At 40.3% G+C, this 24297-nt stretch overlaps 1 protein-coding gene and 1 pseudogene across 1 annotated transcript in view; one reads left to right on the top strand and one right to left on the bottom strand.

Moving 5' to 3' along the window:
• Positions 1-2500: 2500 nt before the first annotated feature.
• LOC120057005 lies at positions 2501-17275 on the bottom strand (annotated as a pseudogene).
• A 371-nt stretch (positions 17276-17646) lies between these two features.
• LOC120056503 (vacuolar protein sorting-associated protein 37D-like) overlaps positions 17647-24297 on the top strand; it is a 49831-nt gene continuing 43180 nt past the window's right edge. Inside the window, exon 1 of the mRNA XM_039004680.1 lies at positions 17647-17935. Coding sequence (XP_038860608.1) covers positions 17804-17935 — 132 coding nt within the window. The 5' untranslated portion in view covers positions 17647-17803. The remainder of the gene's footprint in view (positions 17936-24297) is intronic.

The following is a 24297-nucleotide window of genomic DNA, read 5'->3' as shown; positions in this document are numbered from 1 at the left end:
GTTTCTTAGTCTTGCCCCCTTATGTTTACTGTTAATCTCCTTTTCTCGCTCCATGCAAGGGTTTTTCTGTATTACTATTTTTCTACACTGTAGAATAATAGTGAAGACCTCAATTTTCCGATTGACTGACCTTCATGTCTTAAAGTAATGATGGACTGTCATTTCTCTTTTCTTATTTGAGCTGTTCTTGCCATAATATGGACTTGGTCTTTTTCCAAATAGGGCTATCTTCTGTATACCACCCCTACCTTGTCACAACACAACTGATTGGCTCAAACACATTAAGGAAAGAATGAAATTCCACAAATTAACTTTTAACAAGGGAAAGGGGGATACCTAGTCAGTTGTACAACTGAAGGCACACCTGTTAATTGAAAGGCATTCCAGGTGACTATCTCAATGAAATGGATAATCCATAGAACTAACTAATTGACTAATTCTTCTTAAGGGTGGATTTTTCATGGTCTGGGATCACCGTTGACAATATTCCTTTGATTACATTTTCAGTGTGTCATGCCTGAATGTTAATGGTAACTCATTGATGAAAAGTTTCTCTGGTTTTTATCCCTCTTTTGCTGAGAAAATGCACTCTTGTCTCTACCTTTTCTATGTATTTCATATTTCACTCGTATAGTTTTGTTTCTGGCTGCACCACAAATACTCTTTTGAGATGAGGGGGCTTTGACCAGGATATGTCATTTGTAAAGTCTGTCCACATTGAACACTACCTGATTCATCAACACTGTCCCTAGTGTCATGGAGTTTCTGGCACAACTTCTTGAGCACATTCTGAAGTTGCTTAAAGGCCCAGTGCTGTCAAATGTGATTTCTACCCTGTTTTTATGTCATTGTACAACAGCTGATGAAACTAACACTGTTAAAAGTGTTATTTCCTGATAGTTGCTGGTTGAAAATACAATCTACACAGGACCTTCTAATCAGCAGGTTTGCATGGGCGGGGGTTTTGGCTTTCTGTAGTGACATCAGCATGTGTTAAATTTGTCAATAGACCAATAAGAAAGAGTTGCAAACCTCTGTCAATTACAGCTGGTATTCAGTTTTCCACTGCCAGACAGTCCTAACAAAATTCTTGCTTGAGTGTTTTTCCTAAAGTAATTTTTACCAATTTTAATGGAAATCTATTATAGTAAGGTACCTTATTGTTACCCAGAAATGATTTGATATTAATATAAAAATGGTTCATTTGAGCCTCTTTAAGTCTAGGTGTCATGTCTCATTGGAAATGATGAATAGTGTGAAATCTGACTCATGGTCAGGTTTTACTAGGTTTCCATGGAACTGGTTGAGTACTCTTCCTGTTAAATTAGATCCGGTCATTTTTCTTTGTTGGTTTCATGTCCCTTTTTCTTGGACAGAACTATCAAATCATCCTGACAGATAATCACTGAACCCTAAGTGGGCACTAGGAGATGGAATTATTGAATCAGAATGAATATGGTTTTGGCAATGAAGGCTATGATCATTACTAATAGCAAGAGCTGTACAAAATAGAGGTCTCTAGCATCAGAAAAGTTCACCAATATAACTCACATTTTCGATATGGTTTGTCACTCAAGCAATCCCATCAGGCAGTTCACATGAAAGAGAATGGTTGGCTTTGGGGAGAAACTTTCCACATTAGAATTATCTACTTAATACAGACTTTTAGAAACACGTAATGCACCGTGAAGTATTTGCATTTTAATTTCTCTAAAGGAATGAACCTCTAGGCAAGGATTTTAAATGGTGGTAGTGATGGACTTAACAGTTTGTGGATCTAATTGTGTGTGGTGGGTAAAATGCGTTTTCATTCATTGGCTGAGGTGACCGCGGTGCTTACAGCACTTAGGGTTGCTCTATGGAAAATGTTTAGACATGACCGCATGATTTATTGCTTTTAACTGTTGTAAAACAATCATCCTTATAGGAAAATGTTTCCTTAACACTGAACATAATACGACAATGTGATTTTTAAGGATTCATTGAATCTTTGACTTGCATGTACTACATCTGTATCAATTGGATACATCTGTAAATGTCTTGAGTTTATCAGAATCTTGCTATGTTTTGAGAGGATATGAGTAAGGAAGCCAGATTAACTTGCGCTGAAAGAAATGAATGTTTATGGCTTGTAAAATGATTGATTCTGTGTAATATTGTGAATTCCCTTCAGACCTGGGTTCAAATACATGTGTATTTTAAGTATCAAAGCTCTATCATTATAGTGATAATCACGAGTCACTACGACATGTTCACAGTAACCCATTCATTTCGAAGGAGTTGAATATCTGTATTTCAAATTGAATTCGTAACAGTCAGCATTAACAAGGCTTTTTGGTTCTATCATTTCTATAGAATAACTTGTCTACCCTTCCCTTGAATAGTACTGCTGTGTGTAATTGTCTTAAGGTCCTCAAACAACCCCTTTATTTGGGCTTTGCATAAACACATTTCTTGCGCTCCTACAGTTACTGAAATTCCAATGAAAAATGACAGTGGCTTTCATTTAAGACGTTTTAATTTAGGATTTCACTGTGGCGTAATGTTTCCTGCAGAACAGTCATTCTGATAATGGTGGGAGGAATCTTTGCAAAAAAGTTATTTTTGCATGCTTTGACTCTTTTGCTAGGGCCTCTTGCAAATGTATATACAGTACTGTGTACATTTCTGTATATATCTAATAAACCAAATTGTACTTTATGGAATGTGTGACTGTACCTCAAACACAATGGACCATTGGAGGGCAATCCTGTAAAAGGCTCTTAGTAGAACCCATAAAAAAACACTGGACAGCACAGCCTGTGAGTTCCAGATACTTAGTGACTAAAATGCGAAATGCATCTTGTTCAGAAAGCTCTTCCAACTGAGGATTGAAGATGTTTGCTATGGAAAACTTTTACTTGCAATAAATGAATTTACATTTTTATAAACATTTCCCAACTTTTATTGCCCAGGTACCTGACTGTCAAGATTTAATTGAGTTATTTCTCAGATGGGATTAAATATTTTCAGCATGCTTTCTGGTTTTTGTTTAAGTTGACACCGAAGCACTTTTTCCAACCTGAAAATTACCACTACCAGAAAAAAAACAGCCCCAATGACTAATTTCCCTGATTTTGGCAATGAAGCCATTTACCTACTTCCCCAGTCTGAACAGGAACAGCTGGCATGCTGTCGATGTCATTGCGCTAACGTTAATTAGCATTGGCTCGTGAAACTACCTCAAACTTTCTTCATACTGGACGCAGAGACAATGGTATCCACGATGGTATTGTTGCAAAAAATACCCCAAAATATTTAAATATTTTAATTGTGTAGCCCCAGTTTTAAAAGATCATGAGTAGAGTTTGCTACAGTTGATATAAACTCAATGCATCAAAGAATGTGTGGAGATTAAAAACTGCTGTCACACTTGAACCATGAGACCAACTCCCCTCCAAGGTGACAGCCCTGTAAATCACAGACGGGAGCAAGTCATGCAATATGAGAAACTGAGGTAAGTGCCTATTGGTGAAGCTGAAGAAAAGATCTCTACCCAGACCAGTATGTGGGGCTAACTGTTCATGCGGAGTTAAAATAAACACATTTGAAAAATAGGTAGTACTGTACATGCATTACTTTCATTCTCCAGATACCATTAATGTGTATTTGTCTGTATAAAACCTTATGAAGACTCATGTATACAACATTTTCCCATTTCAATGACTGGTTCCAAAAATCTGACATGGCTGACAATGCCTTATGAGTCAATGAGTTGACATGTCATGAGACAGACTATTTTATCAAGCGTTGACTAAGTATTCACAATAGCGCTTCATTATTATTTTGGTTGTTTGGAAAGCAGTGGGATAGCTGTATATGAAGGATGGCTCCTTTAACAGTCTCAGAAACTGAAATGGTTCTTGATGTCCTTGATCTGTTTCATAATTTCTCCTATGTGCTCTCCCCTGGAAGAGAGAGGGAAACCACACTGCTAGATCATATTAAACAAGACTGAGGACCAACATTAAACAGTAGGGACAATGTAAAAAATGTGGGACCATCTCCAAACAAAACAGGTCAATGGGTATCATACAGCCAGCAGGCTGGCATAACACCCAGGGAAGAGCTGCTCATACTCACTGTTCTTTTATAACCTCCTGGACACACTTCCTCTGGTGCGCGTTGAGGGCGACACCCTGGCTGGAGACACCCCTTTGTCCATCTGTTTCTTCTGGTACTCCTTCTTCATATTTACCTGGGAGAAGATAAGACACTAGCCCAGTTATTACTGTGAACCAGTACGAGGCTCCATGAGGATGACGGCGACCCCAAGAGGGCAGCTCACCTGTTTGATGCCGTTGCCCAGGTGACGCAGCTGGTCGTTGATAGTCTGGAGCTCTTTCTTCATGTCTTTCTCACTGTCAGACAGAACAGGCAGCTGACTACGCAGACTGCCCAGAACCTGCTTCACCCTAGAATAGTTGATGTAATAGAAGCTCTGAAGCAGATAGCTTTTTTGAGAGAGAGTTAATCAGTTCTTATGTTGATTGAGTGTCTGACTGTTTTGAAGACTTTAAAAACAAAATGTTTAAACAAATGTAGACTTCTGAAACAAGCCATGAAGATTAGATTTGAAAGAGGAGCGTAGAGTGACGGGTGTAGCTAGCTACCTGTTCATGGTGGCCTCCTGGCGATACTTGACATTCTCGTACTTATCAGCCAGACGCTCTGCAGACTCTCGCAGGCTTTTCCTATTGATAGAAAAATAAATACAAGATGAGGAATAGCTCCAAAGTATATGAAATGCATGGTAAAGCTCATGAAGCCTCAGTACTTCCATCACTGTAATTCAAAGAGTTCTTTTTGGCCTCTAATTGCATTATCAACCCCAGACTGCCAGTCAAACCAAATCAGTCACATCACATTCAATTACATATGAATGTGACCTCATTGAATAATCATATTATATGTACACTGGGAGCAAACAGGATAATAAATACACATGAGCACATTTCTACCACTGCTGATAACTGATGCACTGTAAGACGCATTGTCTGAAGCCTTTCCCACATCTGCAGCTACCGCTACCTATTCTTCATGCAATACATGTCCCTGTCTTTCACTTTACCTCATTCTGTAAATAGAAAAGGCATAGCATAAGTGAAATGCATTAGTATTACAATGTTTCATTATTATTTTAAGTGCTTTCATTGTTATAGCACAATTCTGAGTTGCTGTAAGCCTTGGGAGTGCATAGCTATGGGCATCAAGCACTAAGTTTATTGGGAAACTCTATTTATCTTTCCTCTCTGCACAGGGCCAGGTCCTCAAGCTGTTTGTTATTCTGTCCTGTCAGCAGTTTCACCCTGAATAAGAAAAACCAATCAACAACATGCTTCCTGACATGGCTGTGTCCGATTACCCATACTTGAGTTCTAAATAGTATGCTTTTTTGGGTATGCCTGAAATGTTTTATAGTATGTGAAATGTTGAACGTTTTGTATGCTTTAAATGTCAGGATGTCATACTCAGCATACTTTTCATCAAGTTGAATTCGCTGAACACATTGAGGAAGAGAATAGTCTTTTCACATTCACGTGTGTTTGACACAGCTGATAATTAGAATAGGGGAAGCGCTCTACAAAAATGTACGATAGGCGGGGAACAAACACGATTGAGATTTAGATGACGCCTTCTCAGTATGGATGAGTAGTATGTTGATATGTGTTGCTTACTGCATACGTTTTTACACAAAGTACGTTATAAATAGTATGTAATAATATTAGTACACAGTATTGAGTTTTAGTAAAAAGTAAGCAAGAAAGATTTTGTACACGGCCTGTGTGTGAGTGAGTGTATGTATCAGAACTACAACTACAAGTGATCATGTGTGTTGTTGATTAAATATGTGTGTATTTATCTGTTAATGAGTGACATTTACCTTCTCTGCATCTCCTCGCGGGCCTTATCCTGTTTGAGGATGTACTCCTCTCTGAACACCTGGGTGGCTCTGCTCAGCAGCTGGAGACACTCTGGAGGAGGGGACGATGTGTCCTTGTCCCCTGCCCTAAAAGCACAGGACAACACGACTGAGTCCACACAATAAACCAAGCATAATAGTGGTCTTTTTGTTTATAGCGGAAGCTGGGCATTCGGTAAAATTTGATTTAACCGTTATAAGGCAGTTCATTGAGAATAAATTGTCTTTCCAAAAACAGCCACAAGGGAGGATACTACATGTCAAAATGGCTCAGCATGATGCCAAAGCATGTTGCTATGGAGTCAAAATAAGCATCTGTACAAATCCAAGATCATCCTACAGGGGTGTTTTCAATGTACTGTGGTGAGTGTGTTACCTCAGCATGAGAGGATTGGTGGAGCTTCGGGCCAGGATGTTTCGAATGTGCTGCTCAAAGTAGTCGTTGTGCAATCCATGCAGAGGAGAGCTAGCTGAGCCTACCCCTGGGTAGGAACACAGCAGGGGAGGAGAGGGAGGCCGGATGGAACTGCTAGGACACACATAGACATGCACCATCAGCCTGTGACACACTTTCCTATCTATATATTTTTTAAATGTTTTTGACTGATAATGCTCCCTATATAGGGTTGCACATTTTGGGGAATATTCAGAGGTGGAAACTTTCTGTGGGAGTTAACGGGAATATATGCAAATTAATATTAATACCATTTAAACGTAGATGTTTTTTGCATTGGATATATTTACCATATCATATGGACAGAAACAAACCTTTTACCTTATCATAAGTAGACATAATTACAAATGATTAAATCCTTCCAATAGAAAAACAGAAGAAGATTTAGTTATGAATTGAACTTTAATTAAATGAGTTGACTCTTCACATGGGATGATTTCATTGAACAAAAGGGAATATTGAATAATCCATCGCATCTCCCAAAAACATTTTTAACATACATCTGTAAAATTATAGTCTAGAAACAAAAGCTTTGGTTATCTTCCTCTCAGGCTTCAATGTCTTCTCCCTGGACATCCTCAATGTCCACCTCTTGAACATCAGACTCTGAGGCCTCATCTTCACTGTCACTTTCCAACCTTGTTGTGTACAGATAGATAGTTAAGTAGTTAGATTAAACAACTCTTTTGTAAGATAAATGTTTTTAAATGAAACATGTATGGAAACAGGTGAATTAACACTCCTCAGTTAGCAGGCTCAAGCAAGCTAAAACCACATGGTAGCAAAAACTAACTAGCAGAAATTGTTGAGTAGAAATGATTTAAACACACTTTGCTGTAGGTTACTATTTACTAGTTAATAAAAAAAACACGTATGTCATATAAAATATACTCACCCCACCCAGTATTGTAATCAAAACTTCCCAGAAAGCATGTAATCCTTGGTTCAGACAGTGTAGTAGTGTGGGCTCAATAGCATCTCATTAGTGTGCAAGATCTTGAGAATCAGCTGTACATGGGATAGAAGAGTGCACTGCACATGTGATGGAAAAATGCACTGTACATGCAGAGGGTTGCAATTCCATTGAATTGGGGATAGTTTAACCAAAATATGCCACAAGACCTAGAATTGCCTTATGTGTATCCCACAAAAAAAGGTTAACTGTTATAAGCTAACTTTTTTGATGAATTTAAGCAAAAATTCCAGGCTTAACTTCCCATGGAAAACTTCCGGAATTTTGCGGAAAGTTCCCGACCCTTTGCAACCCTACCAATATATAATGAAATAAAAAAGAATAGGCCATTATCATTCCAGAATTGACTATCAAAAATGTAATTGACCAAAACACCATACTGAACCGTACAGGAGAGTCAGCAGTAGACACTCGTAGGTGCTGGTAATGCAGATCATGGTGGCACCCAAAGACAGGTCAGACACAATTCAGAAGCCCAGTACTGGAGCTGACAAACTGTGGCCAAAGAGTGAGAGAGAGATGTTTTTTACATTTTATTTTTAAATACACGAGCAAACAACATTTACTGCCACGTTGACAATCTATGACAACAGTCCCAAGTTGGTACTTATGACTAAGGGGTGCCAAGCAGAATCTCAATCTATTCAATGACGTCATATTAATATCTGGTGCCTTGATAGTTGTAGTGCTACCTGCTACTAAGAGGCCTGGTACAGAGGATGTGCTCTACGATGCAGCGGTGTTCAGCAGCCAGCTCCTGAAGACTATCCTTGTCCTCCTCATCTGTGGAAAGAGCATTATGGCACATCAGGCAAATTAATGCACTAACATGCACTAACCACCTCCGATTTATGTGGTAAACAACGCAATTGAATTGACACCCCATCTGGACATGAAGGCCTCACCTGACTGGAGGAACTTGTGCAGTTTGTTGAACCAAGTGAGGCCTACACTGTGCACTCCTGCCTCATGCGTGCAGTGGTATCTGTGCTGGCACAGTGGGTCTGCAATAGGGCATGAAGCAAGTTTCAATGAAACATAAAGAATACCACAGAAGAAAAAAAATCACATTCAAAGTACATTTGACAAACATGATGATGGGGTGTGGACTTTGAGACATCGAGACCTGGTGAGAAGCATCAATGGATCCCATTTTAGCATTCAACTATATCAACCAATCAGCATGACTCACTCACCTCTGTGCAGTCTGATTGGGCAGGTGAAGTCAGACTCCACAGGAGGCTCCTCCTCCCCAGCGGCCAGTTTGAGGGTGAGCTCCAGCTCCACACACTCAAACACATAGAGAGAGGGCACCACCTCCGAGCCCCGCATCCACCTCTCCACTGCCTGTCAATCACACACAGAGAAGAAAATTCCTCCATGGACATAGCGTGAGGTGAAATGTTCAGAATTGTACAGATATATGTAACGAATAGAGCCAACACGATTCCCTGTTCTACTGGATAGACAATCATCTGTTTATCACAGAACATTTCTATCTAAATATTCTGTAACGTTGCAGTCTAGTACAGTACTTACTCCTGTTTCCTCCTCTGCTTCCAGCACCACGCAGTGATACAGTGTGCCCGTTTCTGTGGCGATGACCAGGATGTTGGGCACGCAGGGCAGGCAGAGCACGGCACAGGCGTCGTAACCATAGTTATCCTCTGCCGCGGGGTACATGGGTAAGGGCCCACTGGGCTTACTGAGGCTACCCGAACTGAAAGACAGAAAAATAGGGTCTAGGAATGAGATTCAAATGAGATTCCTATTATGGATGATATTTTATTACATTTTCCTCAAACAGTAGCATAATATACTGAACAAAAATATAAACGCAACATATAAAATCTCCCATCCGCACAAAAGGCGTATTTCTCTCAAATGTGCACAAATTTGTTTACATCCCTGTTAATGAGCATTTCTCCTTTATAATCCCTCCACCTGACAGGTGTGGCATATCAAGAAACTGATTAAACAGCATGATCATTACACAGTTGCACCTTGTGCTGGGGACAATAAAAAGCCACTAAAATGTGCAGTTTTGTCACAACACAATGCCACAGCTGTCTCAAGTTGAGGGAGCGTGCAATTGGCATGCTCACTGCAGGAATGTCCACCAGAGCTGTTGCCAGATAATTTAATGTGAATTTCTCTATCATAAGCCGCCTCCAGCTTCGTTTTAGAGAATTTAGCAGTACGTCCAAACGGCCTCACAACCGCAGACCACGTGTAACCACGCCCTCCCAGGACCTCCACATCCGGCTTCTTCACCTGCCGGATCGTCTGGGAACAGCCACCTGAACAGCTGATGAAACTGAGGAGTATTTATGTCTGTAATAAAGCTCTTTTGTGAGGAAAAACTAATTCTGATTGGCTGAGCCTGGCTCCCAAGTGGGTGGGCCTATGCCCTCCCAGGCCCAACCATGGCTGCGCCCCTGCCCAGTCATGTTGAAATCCATAGAATAGGGCCTAATTCATTTATTTAAATTGACTGATTTCCATATATGAACTGTAATTCAGTAAAATCGTTGAAATTGTTGCATGTTGCGTTTATATTTTTGTTCAGTATATATTTATAAGGTCGACTGAATAAGCCCTGTAATTCAGTAAAATCGTTGAAATTGTTGCATGTTGCGTTTATATTTTTGTTCAGTATATATTTATAAGGTCGACTGAATAAGCCCACCATAAAGCCCCACCGTGTTTTATTCATTGGAATTCAATCAGACCAAGCCAGAGAACACAACTAACTGGAAGCCGACTCTGGCTTTCCCAGCCTCATACAAATCTTGGTCAACCGAGTCATCTGTTCTTTCAACCAATTGATTGTTCGAAATTTTTAAACGTGCATATCTCCATACATACAGTGCATTCGGAAAGTATTCAGACCCCTTGACTTTTCCCACATTTTGTTACTTTACAGCCTTACTCTAAAACCGATTAAACATGATACATTTTTATCAATTTATACCCAATAACGACAAAGTGAAAACAGGTTTAGAAATTTTTGCAAACGTATATATATATATATATATATATATATATATATATAAAAAAACTGAAATAGCTTATTTACATAAGTATTCAGACCCTTTGCTATGAGACTCGAAATTGAGCTCAGGTGCATCCTGTTTCTATTGATCATCCTTGATGTTTCTACAACTTGATTGGAGTCCACCTGTGGTCAATTCAATTGAATGGACATGATTTGGAAAGGCACACACCTGTCTAAATAAGGTCCCACAGAACAAAAACCAAGCCATAATGTCAAAGGAATTGTCCGTAGAGCTCCAAGACTGGATTGTGTTGAGGCACATATCTGGGGAAGGGTACCAAAAAATGTCCGCATCATTGAAGGTCCCCAAGAACACAGCCTCCATCATTTTTAAATGGAAGAAGTTTGAAACCACCAAGACTCTTCCTAGAGCTTGGGGGGAGCAGGGCTTAGGTCAGGGAGGTGACCAAGAACCCAATGGTCACTCTGACAGAGCTCCAGAGTTCCTCTGTGGAGATGGGAGAACCATCCAGAAGGACAACCTTCTCTGTAGCACTCCACCAATCAGGCCTTTATGGTAGAGTGACCAGACGGAAGCCACTCCCCAGTAAAAGGCACATGACAGCCCGCTTGGAGTTTGCCAAAAGGCACCTAAAGGACTCTAAGACCATGATAACAAGACTCTCTGGTCTGATGAAACCAAGATTGAACTCTTTGGCCTGAATGCCAAGCGTCACATCTGGAGGAAACCTGGCACCATCCCTACAGTGAAGCACTGTGGTGGCAGCATCATGCTGTGGGGATGTTTTTCCAAACGGCAGGGACTGGGAGACTAGTCAGGATTGAGGAAAAGAACGGTGCAAAGTACAGAGAGATCCTTGATGAAAACCTGCTCCAGAGTGCTCAGGACCTCAGACTGAGGTGAACGTTCACCTTCCAACAGGACAACAACCCTAAGCACACAGCCAAGACAAAGCAGGAGTGACTTCGGGACAAGTCTCTGAGTGGCCCAGCCAGAGCCCGGTCTTGAACCCTATCGAAGACCTGCAAATAGATGTGCAGCAACGCTCCCCATCCAACCTGACAGAGCTTGAGAGGATCTGCAGAGAAGAATGGGAGAAACTCCCCAAATATAGGTGTGCCACGCTTGTAGCGTGATACCCAAGACTCGAGACTGTAATCACTGCCAAAGGGGCTTCAACAAAGTACTGAGTAAAAGGTCTGAATACTTATGTAAATGTGATAGTTTATTTTATAAAAATGTCACAAAATTCTTAACCAGTTTTTGCTCTGTATTGTGCAGATTGATGAGGGTAAAAAAGTAAATAATAATAATTGTATCCATTTTAGAATAAGGCTTTAACGTAACAAAATGTGGAAATAGTCAAGGGATCTGAGTACTTTCCGAATGCACTGTATGTGTTTTAATAAAATCAACTATATGCACTGAGATCGTTTGATGCTTTAAGAGCACTGTTTGATGAAATAATTAAGAGACAATAACTCAAGATGGAGCCAAAGATCAAGATAACCAGAAGGAAAAAAACCTGTTCCCGACTCCCCTCCTCCCGCTGCTACTGGCCTCGCAGATTCTGTCATTATGCTCCTGAAGTTGCCGGTAATAGGCTACAAAAGGGGTCAGAAACTTTTTTCATGTGGAGGGCCAATTTACAATTAATCTTACCATTTCTACCGAATGTCTTCGTATCTCAAAATCAATGTCATGTGGTTAATATAAATTATATCTAAATGATACAAATCTAAAAGTTTTAAATTAATCTAATGCAGGAGCGCCTGCCTCTGCCAAATGGACACATTGTCCATACACCGTTGCTGCTTTTTGACTGTAAAGCCAGTTTAACACTAGTGTACACACCCTTATGTTAAACTAGAGAATGTGTTTCCATAGCTAGGGCTGACAGTGAGAACTTGTGAAGAGCAGAATCAACAACCTCTGTGTAATCAAAACAGATGGTCTGTGAGAAGGTGTTAAAATTCACAGTTAGCCATTGTTATGTAAACAGAGGATAAAAAGTACCAGTGGCCTTTCTTTGGCCCCAAGTGAGAGCAGGTCCGTCGAAGCCATGGCCCAGTGAGACACGGGTACCGACAGACCCATGTAGATGGAAACCGAAAAGTCTGAGCCTTTAGGGTAAAACACTGGGGTAAATCCTGTATGGAAATGCACGACGTGAGCTATTGGCAGGAAAATAACTTAGCACAAAATGCAGAATAGGCCTAACTTCCATTGCTAACTAGGTAAAAATAGTCTACATAAAGCCAACAAACAAAAACATTGCAGGTAGAAAATGTCCTGATAAAAAATAAATATCCTATAAAACACATTGTCTATGCATGACAGTTTGTTCACGTTCTTTCAATCACATTCCTCTCTCTACTTCGCCTGTCTGCAACTACTGTATATCAACTATATCCAGCCTGAAGCTTGTGCTAGCAAACTTGCAACATTGTCTCAACTATTCTGGTCTCTCAGAGTTTCCCAGCTCAGGACAGACACACCTGTATGTGCGCACAGTATAAGAATAAATCAGGTATTTTATGACATTTGCACTGGATCAGAGCATGACATTTTTCTGTTTCACACCGAGGCTAGGTGGTTATCGAAAGGGAGAGAGCTGGAAAGATTTTTCAAATACACAAAAAGTAATTCTCAATGGATGTAAAAACAGACTTTGTTTACATGCCGTTTGAGGTGAAGAAAACATTTATTTGAGAAGCTCCACAGCTCATTAGTGGTGGTGAGATAAGACAATCAGATATACTATCAGCCATCCCCAAATGTGTACATTTATACATTTGCGCACAGGCCAGTTAGCCTAGACCTACTTCTATACGTAATCACCAGTAGTCCATTTTCATTAATCCCCATAATTTATCATTACATTTTACATTTACATTTTAGTCATTTAGCAGACGCTCTTATCCAGAGCGACTTACAGTAGAGTGCATACATTTTATTACATTTTTACATACTGAGACAAGGATATCCCTACCGGCCAAACCCTCCCTAACCCGGACGACGCTATGCCAATTGTGCGTCGCCCCACGGACCTCCCGGTTGCGGCCGGCTGCGACAGAGCCTGGGCGCGAACCCAGAGACTCTGGTGGCGCAGCTAGCACTGCGATGCAGTGCCCTAGACCACTGCGCCACCCGGGAGATCGCCACCCGGGAGATCATCTACAATGTTTGTTTGGATTCTGTTAATGCATTCAATATATTATTAATGTAGTCGTTTAATGTTCTCATTGTCGGAGTGGAAACATTTGCAGATCTCATAACCTATGCTACACTTGCGAGAAACAAGTTTTGGTTTATTTCATTCCATTTACGGGTTTTGTCAATTTATTCATTGTCTTTTGTTTGGAGCGCTCCTGTCAATGTTGAGTAAGGACGTGTTTTATCCTTAGTAAGGACGTGCTTTACCCTTACTCAACACTGACAGGATCGTGCCAAACAAAATAACGAATAAATTGACAAAACTCGTGAACGGAATTAAATAAACCAAAACTTGTTTCTCACAAGTGTAGCATAGGTTGTGCACTCTGCAAATGTGAGAACAGTAAACAACTGTAATAATAACATATTGAATGCATTAACAAAATCCAAACAAACACTGTAGATTAGAAATGATGGGGATTAAAGGAAAATGTACTACTGGTGATATATCTAATGGGGAATTGCTAGACTAACAATCAAAGGTCAAACAATTCACACAATGAAGTTATGAAACACTGAATGCGCACGAATTGGCGGGAGAAAGCTCATTCTGGAAAGAGGCTTGGCAGCCTTCAAGTTCGGAACTCAGGTAATTGTGCATCAAGACACTGCCTCTAAACCCCTTACCTGTGTGCGAGGCTAGTGTAGCTGAGATAGGTCTCTCCATTCTCATAGAGTATGTAGAGAGGGTACACCAGCACACCCTCCTTAGACCGCTGGCCTGTGAGCTGTCGAGGGGTACGTGCCACTGGTCCAAAGTCGAACGCAACAGCAATCTCCCCCAGAGAGGCTGCATAGGAGCGCCTGAGAAAGAGAATTGAGCGACAGATCTCATTAGTAAGCCAGATAGCAGGGTGTAGGTCAATTATATTTTGATTTGGTCAATTCAGAGGATGAAATAACTCACGCTCGAGTGTGTACACTGCTGTCCTCCTCTGATTGGGACACTGATAGCGCTCTAGCTGGAGTCTGAGGCTTTTTCAACCCATAGAACCTATACACACCAATACAATGTCAATGCAGTGCAGTTGTACGGCCAATACAGTGTAAAACTACTAATAGCCACATAAATCACTCGTAGGAGCTGGTGGTGCAGATCACAGTGGGGCACAATAGCTAACAAACCCATTGATTGATGAGACAAAAATATATTAGTGCTTTATAAACGGCGTTGTGCATGTTCACCTGATGGTGTTGTCAGAGGTCAGCAGCACTAGGTGGGGCTCCTCCGTCTCACTGGGGAACCAGGCAGCCTGCCGCAGGGTCACTGAGGCTGAACTAGTAAAGAATCGCTCAGCTACAGGAATAGTCCTGGTAGAGGGTAAACCACGTTTCACTGAGCAGAGAATCCTTTATTAATCCACCCCATGGAATAGAGTCAACACAGGATTTAGAGTGGTGTAAGAATGTTATTTGATATGAACCAAAATATGGGATTTTCTTTGAACTCAAGACAATAAGTGTGGAATGGGGATACTTCCTTACAGTAGGCTATATGGGCCACTTAGTTCCAGCCCATGACACGATTCTGTTCTAGTTTATTTTTCTCTATGATACAGGTGCTTCCTAACTGTTCAAGTAGGGACCCTGCAGAGTGTTCTTCAGATCCCTAAAGGGTCCAAGATATATAAAAAAAAATATGCTTTGTTGGAAATCTGAGTCAAGATAGTTATTTATGATAGAAATGGGAATTGGGATAACGTTTCATACTCACTTGCGGTTAACTTCGCGCCGTCCTCCTTCAAACTCAGACCTCTTGCCCACCGCTGTGGTAATTCTAGAACGGTGGCACCCCGTTGTCCAATGAGTGCGACATGGCACTTTGTTGGGCTCAGCAACACCTGGCATACTTCGGACCGTGGTGGTTTGATGCACAACAGAGTCTGAGAAAAAAATATATAAAAAAAATACACTGACTACAAAACATGACAGACTGACCAGGTGAAAGCTATGATCCCTTATTGATGTCACCTGTTAAATCCACTTCAAATCAGTGTAGATGAAGGGGAGGGGACAGGTTAAACATAGGTTTTTAAAGTCTTGAGACATGGATTGTGTATGTGTGCCATTCAGAGTGTGAATGGGCAAGACAAAATATTTAAGTGCCTTTGAACAAGGTATGGTAGTAGGTGCCAGGCGCACCAGTTTGAGTGTGTCAAGAACTGCAACACTGCTGGGTTTTTCCTGCTCAACAGTTTATCAAGAATGGTCCACCACCCAAAAGACATCCAGCCAACTTCACAACTGTGGGAAGCACTGGAGTCAACATGGGCCAGCATCTCTGAAGAAAGCTTTCGACACCTTGTAGAGTCCATGCCCCGATGAATTGAAGCTGTTCTGAGGGCAAAAAGGGGTGCAATTCAATATTGGGAAGGTGTTCCTAATGTTTTGTACACTCAGTGTAGATGCTAACATTGATTAGAAGTTGATTAAGTCAGTGGCCTTGTCCAGAAACAATCCTTAGTAGAGGTCGACTGATTATGATTTTTCAACGGCGATACCGATTATTGGAGGACCAAAAAAGCCGATACCGATTAATCGGCCGATTTTACATTTTTATTTGTAATAATGACAATTACAACAATACTGAATGAACACTTATTTTAACTTAATATAATACATCAATAAAATCAATTTAGCCTCAAATAAATAACGAAACATGTTCAATTTGGTTTAAATAATGCAAAAACAAAGTGTTGGAGAGAAAGTAAAAGTGCAATATGTGCAATGTACGAAAGCTAACGTTTAAAGCAGCTTTCAGCTTTCAGGTTAAAGCAGTGTTGGAATGAAGTGGGCGTACCCCAACAACCGAACGGTGTGGCTGAAAAAATATGAATATGAGTAGACCACTGATTAGCCAGTTCATCCTCTTTTAGACCGCTGATTGGCTAGCTCATCCTCTTTAGGAGTAAGGCATCATACTCTATGAATAAATGGCAAGCATTTTATAGTTTGAGGTGGAGTTTAAGTCGTTTTTCCCTATTTATGCTTTGGCCACAAATACGAATACAGGACGAGTCAACAACATTATTTGGGTAGGAGTTAACAGAATATGAACTTTCAAAAGTTAGATTTTCACTGGACAGTTACTTTAAAAAAATCTAATCTCCATGACAAAATATGTAGAATTGCAATTCTAAACGCATTCTGCTAATTTAGCCAGCGCTGCTGGAAAAAAATTCTAGGAAACATTGGGTTCAGGCAAGGCCAACGTGAAAGTGATTGCATATTGTGCCAGGAATTAATGGGAGTGGCAACTGACTGTAATTACACTGCAGAGACTATTCTATCTAATATAATTCGTTTAAAAAAACTTGTCAGAAAGTAGCTAGCTAGATTAACAACCAACCTTTAAAGACGTTATCTAGTAATTTAACGTTACTCACCTGGTATTTCACACTCTCAAAGCTGTCCTCTGAATTGAGCTCCCTCAGGTTTGTCGTGTAAAAAACACTGTCTGCGTCATCCCACAAGAATATGTCACCATTGAGGCAAAATGTAAGACTCTTTGCAGTTCTTCTGCAATTCGCTTTGGGTTCCAAATCGAGTTCCTCTCGTAATTTATAAAAAATATCATGACTTGGTAGCTCGCTTCGCCATCGCTCTGCAGCAAACGCCGCCATTTTTCCTGTCGTCTGAAAATTACGATTTTAGAATCCTGCCAATGAAAACGAGCTTCAGGATTCATTCAATTCAATAATCCAATCAGATCCAAAGGCAAGCTGAATATGTAAAAAAAAAAAAAAAAAAAAGGGAATTTGAGTTTTTACAACCACTGACATTGAAACGAAAGTTACCTCAAGAGTTGATACATAGTAACAGCATAGTTGCTACAAAATGATGCTATGTAACAACATTTTGGGGTATTTAGGAAATACAGGACTTCAGTAGGCAATAATAAAATACTGCCAAACAAAATTGTGGTAGAGGTTTATTACTGTTTATAACCTTTGCTTATAAACGACCATGCCTACCTGTGGTTGTCAGTGGCATTACATATTAGCTGCAAACGTGGTATGTATGTGTCCCTGCATCTTGTATTGTCTCCGCCAACAGAAACGTTCCGTTCTCGCTACGCGGTCTGCTTCAACACTACACGCGCGTGCGGCTGTGCTATTCACTGCGAACGACATGGAACCAAATGGGTTTACAAACGAAGTCGTCTGAACTGCTTGTGAATGAATACAATGTCCCATTTTAAGGACACGAACTCTATCCCAGATGGGTACAGGGCTCTGAACACCAGTGAATTGCAGGAGCTTTTACAAGATGAAGAAAAAATGGACCAGATCGTCCGACTCAATGAGAAGGTATTTGGTTTTACAATGTGATAACTATCGAATAAAACCACAGTTTTGCTAAATGTATCTCTCAGTTACATGTGGTTGATATTACATTTTCCAGACTATTAGGCTACATTCAAACTCAAATAGGTCTCAACATTATGTTCTCTGCTGATTTCTATAGAGCGCGAAATAATTGCTTTGATGCCTCATCGTATGGCACATCATGTAGGCTATAGGCAATGCATGAGCTGCTTTATTATCCTCCTATGACACTATATTATTGTGCGTGGCTTCCAATGGGAAAAGCCTTTAATGTTTCCCCTCACGTTATCCTTCAATCCGATAGAGTTTACGTGAATGTAAATAGTATGTACAATTGACATTGTTCACATTCCATTCGTTTTTTACAGAATGTTTTTCCATACCAATCGACCTGAACAGGGAATTCCTGCTTGCCGTACAGGACATGTTCAGTGAGCAGCAGGATCAACCTATTCAAAATGCTATAAAGGCACTAAAATGTTCCTTTGAAAACATATAATCGGTCTCTCTGTCCCGCACACATGCACATTTAAATGCAAATGCACCTCATTCTGTCTTTCTGTCTTATTCCTCACTAGAACATATATTCCTAAATGTAATGTTAAATTACTAGGGCAGTTTGTTCTTGTTCTATTTGTCTTGCACAGTTCAAAAAATTGTGATTCATGGTACATAGCCCTCTGCTTGAACTCATCAGGTGTGGCATTCATTCTTGGACAGAGAGAAAATCGTTATTCATTTGGGACTGGATGCGCATGTGTCCAATTCAGATCAAGACATGACATTTGAAACCTGCCTGAATTAGAGAGATGTTTCCAAAGTGGTTGCATCTCACTGAGAGAGGCCATGGAATGCTCCCAAGGGACTGGATCAGAATTACTTAGCTAGAGGCATGTTAGGGATTTCAGTAATGGTTGTAGTAGCAGATGCATTCGACTTGACCAAGACATTTGATTGAACATACATTTATAAAGTGTTACATGCCAGTAATAAGCTAGGCAATATGATACTGTAGATTAGTTGAGACATTCACACACAATTCTCATTTACAGTTTGTGTAACTAAACATCAGTAGGGTGTCTGGGTATGCCCCCCTCCCATTGTTTTTCCTGCAGTTGTCATTGTTAGTTTAATAAAGCCCACATATGCATGGTTGGCTGACATGTGAGCATGTGGTAGTGGTAGTTGAACTTATTGTAGGGGCTGGCTCCACAACCACGATCCACTGGTGAGCAGCGCTGACAATTCATTAACACTTTGGGGTCTCCAAGTGCAACCGCTATGAAAGGGTCATTAATGGCACAATAATGGCACAACAATGGACGCTTGTGTATATAGCCCACCTCTCACTAGCTACTGGCTAGCTCCCTCTAGAGAATGTTCTCAGCCTCCTGACTGGCATAATTGCTATCCTCTACTGGCTCCATGGGATTTGACATGGGTAGTAAGCACTAACTGGGAAAATTAAATTACAGTCATCTGGACACTGTAACTGCTCCAGTTGAAGACACTCAGTCCCTGAGCACCTCAGCTTACCACAAATGGCAGTGAAGGAGCAGAGCAACACTCAAGCCCTTTTCCCCCAAGACAAATCTAGCTGGTAAATTCTTGCAGATTGTACAGACTTGATGGAAAATGAGCCAGTATCCTCACGCTGGCATATTAATTCATAACACATTCATCATGTTTGTATAATATATTTCCCAATATCAAATGTCAAACAATTATATTTTATACTAGGTTCTAGAGGTCGACCAATTAATCGGAATGGCCGATTAATTAGGGCCGATTTCAAGTTTTCATAACAATCGGTAATCGGTATTTTTGGACACCGATTTGCCGATTATTTAAAAACATTTTTTTACACCTTTATTTAACTAGGCAAGTCAGTTAAGAACACATTCTTATTTTCAATGACGGCCTAGGAACGGTGGGTTAACTGCCTTGTTCAGGGGCAGAACAACAGATTTTACCTTGTCAGCTCAGGGATTCGTTTTTGCAATCTTCCGGTTACTAGTCCAACGCTCTAACCACCTGCCTTACATTGCACTCCACGAGGAGCCTGTGTGGCAGGCTGACTACCTGTTACGCGAGGGCAGCAAGAAGCCAAGGTAAGTTGCTAGCTAGCATTAAACTTATCTTATAAAAAACAATCAATCTTAACATAATCACTAGTTAACTACACATGGTTGATGATATTACTAGTTTATCTAGCGTGTCCTGCGTTGCATATAATCGATGCACCTACTTCGACAAACGGTGATGATTTAACAAGCGCATTTGCGAAAAAAGCACTGTCGTTGCACCAATGTACCTAACTATAAACATCAATGCCTTTCTTTAAAATCAATACACAAGTATATATTTTTAAACCTGCATATTTAGTTAATATTGCCTGCTAACAGGAATTTATTAGACTTAGGGATGCCATCCGTTAGATAAAATACGGAACGGTTCCGTATTTCACTGCAAGAATAAACGTTTTGTTTTCGAAATGATAGTTTACGGATTCGACCATTTTAATGACCAAAGGCTCGTATTTCTGTGTGTTATTATATTATAATTAAGTCTATGATTTGATAGAGCAGTCTGACTGAGCGATGGTAGGCAGCAGCAGGCTCGTAAGCATTCATTCAAACAGCACTTTTGTGCGTTTGCCAGCAGCTATTGCGCTGTTTATGACTTCAAGCCTATCAACTCCCGAGATTAGGCTGGTGTAACCGATGTGAAATGGCTAGCTAGTTAGCGGGGTGCGCGCTAATAGCGTTTCAAACGTCACTAGCTCTGAGACTTGGAGTAGTTGTTCCCCTTGCTCTGCATGGGTAACGCTGCTTCGAGGGTGGCTGTTGTCGATGTGTTCCTGGTTCGAGCCCAGGTAGGGGCGAGGAGAGGGAAGGAAGCTATACTGTTACACTGGCAATACTAAGGTGCCTATAAGAACATCCAATAGTCAAAGGTTAATGAAATACAAATGGTATAGAGAGAAATAGTCCTATAATTCCTATAATAACTACAACCTAAAACTTCTTACCTGGGAATATTGAAGACTCATGTTAAAAGGAACCACCAGCTTTCATATGTTCTCATGTTCTGAGCAAAGAACTTAAACGTTAGCTTTCTTACATGGCACATATTGCACTTTTACTTTCTTCTCCAACACTTTGTTTTTGCATTATTTAAACCAAATTGAACATGTTTCATTATTTATTTGAGGCTAAATTGATTTTATTGATGTATTATATTAAGTTAAAATAAGTGTTCATTCAGTATTGTTGTAATTGTCATTATTACAAATAACAACTAAAAAAACGGCCGATTAATCGGTATCGGCTTTTTTGGTCCTCCAATAATTGATATCGGTATCGGCGTTGAAAAATCATAATCGGTCGACCTCTACTAGGTTCACATACATTTTTATTGTATATCCAGTTTTTGTGTCTTCACAGAAACTGCCACATCAGTACATTTTCAGCTCGAGAAGTTCACACAACATTGTACTTTTTTCCAAATCTGAAGTGCCCTTCAAGTGTTTTTGTCAGTGCCGGTAAACACTGTCTGGTGGTTTGCTTTACAACCAGTGCATCATCACAAGCACAGTCCCAGGGGCTCCTGGACCTCCCGCTTGCTAAACAGGGGTAGGAGTAGCCACAGTAGGAAATGGAAGGTCTGATGCTATTCCTGTTTAGGGAAAAACGCTGGTGATTATGAATAGCCATGGATGACAGGGATTTGGAGTGAAATAAGCGGTACAGTGTCCTTGTAGTCGCAGGAAATTCAAGGGAGAACAGTGGAGCTGCAGTGTCTTTGTGTACACAGTGCTTATTTTGACTCTGGGCCAAATGCTCCGGATTCCACAGAACATGGGGCTCTGATTGCCTTGCAAATGATCATTATACAAACCACAAGTGTGAGAGAAATGAACAGTAAGACACTTGTGAAGGGACTGAAGTAGCCCAGTGTTGAGGGAGACTATTGAAAAACACTTGGAGCTAAATTACACTTTAGCAAAATCACAGGAACTGTTAGACACTGCTAGAATCTTTAGAGCACTTTCAAATGGGCTGCAAAGATTTGTGGTTTCTCTAAATTGCATGCGGGCCACACAGTGTGGCGTCATAGAAGTAGTTTAATACCCTGTAGACTTTGCCATCTTGCCTGCTGTGACGTGACAATGCAGATATTTCAAGCTGTTTCGATGACAATAATTAAGTATGCACAAAGAGGTGTGACAAGCCTAAGAGACAGGATATTGGCCCAGATACAAAAACTAGAGGGGCTCAGTTTAGAAAGTTCAAATGCATTTGGGAATGGAAAATATACTCCATAAACCTACAATGAATAACTAGACTAAATGTTAACATTCAGATTATTTTACTACATGGAATGAGTGTTTTAAATATTTAATTCTCAATTAAAATGAATACAGAAGTGGAATGCAAGAAGCAAATACCCCACATTTGGAGGATTCGTAACACAGAAAGGAAATCCAACCTCAAAGCAAACACACACAAGTCAAAATGTGTTTTAAAATCTTTTTCATGCTTATATATTTTAATTTGAACACATTTTAAAGTTACAATATTCTTAAAAGCAATCAACAAGTAATCCAGAAAAATGTAGCCTGTTGGGCATATTCTTGTTCAGATTAAGTCGTCAATGAAAAGGTATTGAAATCATTTATCACCCCACTAGATAATCTCCATAAAGTAAATCTTGACCTGACAAAGAAAAGTTGGTCAAGAAACAGTTCCAGGGAAAAGTGTTTGCACAGTATCTTGGGTAACATCTGTGGAATAAGTCACACATTTTCCTGATGACTTTCATGTCAACATGTCAGTGTCCACCGTCATTGGTTGCTTTGAAAAGTGTCACCTGACCGGCAGTAAAACGGCAGATGAGATGTTTCTCGGGGTTGAATTCTAACCTCTCAGCATCAGATGGTCAAGGTAATCCCAGAGAGCTGTCTAAAACGAGATCACATATGCAGCCGTGATGTCCAGAGCCATGATCCAATTGAAGCCACAGTCTTTTATTCCCTGTGGCTTCCTAGTGGGCAAAAACTGGTTGAATCAATGTTGTTTCCACGTCTTTTCAATGTGATGACATTAAATCAACGTGGAAAACTGATTGGATTTGCAAAACGTCATCAACATAAGGGCATTGTGTTTTGTTCACCCAACTTTAAACCTAAATTCAATAACATGGTGAATTTGTTTGTTGATTTCACATTGAATTCACATTAGTGACAACTCAACCAAATGTAAATCAAAACTAGACATTTAACTGACATCTATGCCCAGTTGGTTGTGACTGAGATCAGTGGAAATCATATTTCAAGCCATCACTACTTCATTAGATTATGCATTTATCATGTTGTACAGTACATCCTCCACAGCGTATTTTTTGTCATTGTAACACACAGACATACTTCTCATTTGTGTATACAGTCAGTCAGTTAGTGGTCTGAAACATCTGCATGTCCTTACATACCCAATCCTCCTGATGATGCTGAGGGAGAAGGCTGGGCCCTAAGCAGTTCTGAGAAGGTCCCTTCATTCATTTGAGAATGGGAGCCCTTGATAAAAAAGTCCCTAAGACTTTTTGTTCTTCTCCCCTATTTGATTCATCATTTTAAAGAACACAGATTAAAGCCTTGCTTATACATTGCACATTCCCCTCTCCTTTCAGCCTATCATAGCTAAATGAAATACTTTTTTCAAAGTGATTCTTCAACCTCGAAGTCTGAGACGATTAGGGGTTTATGTATCGAAGGGGAAATAAATGTATTTTGGACCCGCAAAGCTTCTTTGATTATTACAGTGCAAGGTTAGTAAAAAGCCTGATATGTCCAGCCAGACACTTTCCACTGAACAGGATTCCCAGGAGCGATGACATAGTTTTGTAGTTGGCCAAAGTTAGAAACAGCCTTCTTCATGCTGACTGCCGAGTGAAGCTTTTAATTAGCAATTGATTATCACCCTGAGCCAGAAGTCTTGGACTCAACCCTCTTCTCAGATAAGGTGGGCAATTTGAAATGTTCTCTCATTCCCTGTACATAGAACTGGCTCCAATTAAAAAAGAAGTCTTATCTAGCATCTTGCTCTGCGGTTTCAGCTTGCTTTAATGGAAATATTTAATCCGAAGAAGACTATATTCCCCTCCATTTTGGGAGGTGTGAGGCATACAATGCGCCTTTGCTTGGAGACCACTATGATTGGATCAGTGGTTTCTGACTTTCTCTGGCTGGGGGGTGGCATTCGCTTTGGTTTCCTGTTGCAAGAAACTCATGTGGTTTCAGTCGAGAAGTGAGGGTTATACGTAAACTCTGAAGTCGAAAGAAACCG

This window comes from Salvelinus namaycush, chromosome 12 (genome assembly GCF_016432855.1).
Source record: "Salvelinus namaycush isolate Seneca chromosome 12, SaNama_1.0, whole genome shotgun sequence".
Classification (NCBI taxonomy): Eukaryota; Metazoa; Chordata; class Actinopteri; order Salmoniformes; family Salmonidae; genus Salvelinus; species Salvelinus namaycush.
The sequence above is the reverse complement of the archived record's forward strand: the minus strand, read 5'-3'. Positions and strand labels throughout refer to the sequence as shown.